General features: G+C 63.6%; 2 protein-coding genes across 2 annotated transcripts; both read right to left on the reverse strand.

Moving 5' to 3' along the window:
- On the reverse strand, positions 1–639 carry TraAM80_09330 (Tbingi protein; the record flags this gene model as incomplete). Its single annotated transcript, XM_029386021.1, has 1 exon — positions 1–639. A coding segment is annotated over one exon (639 nt), but the record flags the coding sequence as incomplete, so codon positions are not given.
- A 913-nt stretch (positions 640–1,552) lies between these two features.
- Positions 1,553–2,122, reverse strand: TraAM80_09331 (putative small GTP-binding protein Rab7; the record flags this gene model as incomplete). Its single annotated transcript, XM_029386022.1, has 1 exon — positions 1,553–2,122. One exon carries the CDS (start codon positions 2,120–2,122, stop codon positions 1,553–1,555), a length of 570 nt encoding a protein of 189 aa, XP_029234160.1.
- Between the last annotated feature and the right edge of the window lie 1,016 nt (positions 2,123–3,138).

The following is a 3,138-nucleotide window of genomic DNA, read 5'->3' on the forward strand; positions in this document are numbered from 1 at the left end:
GGCCCACTCCGCCGCGACATTCAGGCCTTCCTGCGGGGCCGAGTGGAGGACACACCTACCGATGTGGCGCGTGGTGGGGGCGCTGCCATCGGTGAAGAAGCCATGGCGGACAAAAGCGCTGCAGCAAGATGGGCACTGTGAGTAAGCCCGTGGCGTTGATGAACAGGAAGGGGCCCCAACACTGCTCCCAGCGGAACTCTTCGCGCGAACGTTGCGCGAGAGGCGGTGGCTCGGCCGATGCCAAGCCCGGCGTGCCTGTTGCTTGGGGAATGCCACCCACCAGTTTACAGTGTGGCAAGCAACCGGCATTCGCCGCATATGTAGGAGGATTTTGTCGTGGTGCACTGCACCGGCGGATTTGGCGTAGTCCAAAGCGACGGACTCCGCAGGCTCCTGCGGGGTGTTCGCGCCGGAAACCAGATCGCCGCAGGAAGCCACTTGGGACGCCGTGGCGTCGCAGGCGCCAGCGGCAAGAATGCGTTCCACCAGATTACCGAGGCAGCTGGCCGGCTCTGTGGGACTGTCCCCGTGCAAGGGCTCCTGTTGGGGTGGCTGAGGGCGCAAATCCCCGGGCGCCTCCTCGCTTCCACCGCGCACACCCTCACAAGATTGCTTTGCTTCCTGGTGCGTAGCGAGCATAAACCAGCGGCTTTTGGCGGCGGCGCCGTCCAACTCCGTCAGCTTGGGGCCCAAAACGATGGCTTCCGGCGGCTCTCTGCCGGGGCTGCCGCCTTGGCGCCCCCCCGTCTGCCCGGCGTAATTCGTTGTTCTGCGCTGCCCACGTTGCCCCCACGCCCCGTAGGACCCTGCGAAGCGGATTGGCCGTGTGGCGATATTTCCTCTGGTTGGCCTCCCCCGCGTAGACAAACTTCGGGAAGGCCCCGGTAGCCCAGCGGGCGCGCCATCGCCCCCACAATCTACACGTCAAATGCGATGATGTGGTGGACGCTGTCTGGCGAGGGCTTTGCCGCCAAATTGGGAGTGGCACGGTGGGGTCGGGCGCCGAGCCGCGGCGTCCGTCGACCAATCCTGCGCAGCCGCCCGCGTTGGTCACCTGGAAGCCTCTCCCAATACACCGTCGCGAAATGATCTCGCCGCGGGGTCCGGGCGGAATATTGCGACCCCAACCCACTGTATTTGCCTCGGCGTCTGCGCAGGGCAGCTTCTCCAACTCCAAGCTGGTGGCGCCGTCAGCTCCATTCCTGCCGCCGCCTCGGCAGGTGCGAGCAACGCCGCAGTGCCGAAACCCCAGCAAGCCGAAGCCACCTGCTTGGGTGGGGCGGCAACCGAGCCTCGCCCGAGCGAGACCCGCAACGATCCACTGCAACCCCCCGCAACCAAAGGCCAGAACTCTCACCAATACCGCCATTCAGCTGCCGCGTGGTGCGGGAAGCGCTGCCGACTGCACGGCAACGCGCGCCCGCCTCTCGCGTCACGGACTCGGCGGGCGCAGGATACCGCACACCACGACGGGCCGCAATCCAAGGGCGCCCTCGACCCCCAACATCACACCCGCCGCCTCCGCAAGCGGAACTTTTTGGCGCGTGCTGTATCAGAGACCGGCCGCGTGGCGGTTGGAGCAAATAAACCGCCGCGAATCCTCAAAGCACGGTTCACCCGGCGTGCCGTAGGTGTGGAGCATGGCGTGCCCCGCCGCGCTGCCGTCAGGCGCACCATCTTCTCGTAGCGCACAAACCCCGTCGTCGGCAGCAGTCCCCCGCCACCCTCCTGTGACCCAACAAAGTGTCTCACCAAAAGCTTTTTTTCCGACGCCCGCGGAGCCAACGATGGCAATCTTCAGAGGGCTAGAAAAAAGAGTGCGGGCTGCAGAAAAGAGGGAGAGCCCGCGACATCGCGCCATCTCCTTCCGGCAAACAAAGCCCAGAAGCTGCGTAAATCTGCACTGCGCATGCAGCGAAATGGCACGCTCTGAGGCGTCGGTCAAAGGCGTGTTGCCAAAGCCGGCCCCAAACGTCTGCAGAGGTTCCTTCTGCCGCTGAAGAAAGCGCCTGCAGAACGAACGCATGAAACTCTGCTGCCTCATTGGGGTCCTCAGCTGCATCTCCTCCTGTTGGCGCTCAGCCATATCATACTGGTACCAAATCACGTTGCCCCCTAACATGAGGTAAAGGTCGGCGGACACACGCGAGGCCTCCAGCACAGCAAGACATGCGTGCTCAAGTACGAGAGCGCCCTGACAAGAAGCGGCCACTGACACATTCTTATAGTTCGCCGCGGCGCCTCGCCACTCTCATCGCGACGCGGCACAACAAGCTGGATTTCGTAGTAGCACGCAGAGCAAATACGATGCGTCGTAACTGCTGCTGCTGGCAGTGCGGGGCAGTTGCGGTTGAGACTGGCAAAGGCGGAAAGAGCCCGAACTGCTGGGGTCCCCTCCCGCAGGTGTGTCACCGGCGAGATTCAGCACAGCTGGGTGGGTCGCAGTGAACTCCACACCCTCCGTCCAAGAGGGGGTACGATACGCGCGCGGGGCACCGTGGTGATTGCGGAACGTGATGGTACGTTCCCTAGCGCCCGCAGCGCCCATCAGGGCCGCGCAATCTCTGCTTATCCGGAGGCGCGCAGAGGCCGGTGCCGGAATGCCCTCCGTGGCCTTTCCAGCTCAGTCGGTAAATCTGCACGGCTCTTAACCGTGTTCTCGGGGGCTCCGTCCCCACGAGGGATGCCTTCTCCCTCGTCCTCCGCCGCCGCTTCTCTGCCGCCGTCGCGCATTTCTGTCGCCCCGAACGCCGGGCGGCAAAACAGGGCCGCGCGAGAAGGACGCTGAAGCGCCAGCCGGGCGTCCCGCATCGGCGGCTGTGGGACCTCCGCGCTGATACTTCGCGCCCCCTCTCTCCCCGGCAAACCGCCGCTAAGAAGAACAACGGCGAATGTGCCGCCCAGGAGAATCACTCCCCCTTCTCCCTAAGAATAATAAAAAGAACATAAATAAAAGGAGACTCGCAGCTTTTAGCTCTGCGCGCACCCAACGCCCCCACGCACCGCAGGGATCGCCCGCCACACACGCACTCCTGAAAAAAATGCATTAAGAAAAACACCTTTCGATTGCCGGGGCCGCGGGAGCCTCGAAGAGTGTCAGTTTGTTTGGGGCCAGGGCTGGAATGAAAAGAAAAGAAA

Source organism: Trypanosoma rangeli (genome assembly GCF_003719475.1).
Source record: "Trypanosoma rangeli strain AM80 chromosome Unknown Tra_15.4_contig_00560, whole genome shotgun sequence".
NCBI classification, from domain to species: Eukaryota; Euglenozoa; class Kinetoplastea; order Trypanosomatida; family Trypanosomatidae; genus Trypanosoma; species Trypanosoma rangeli.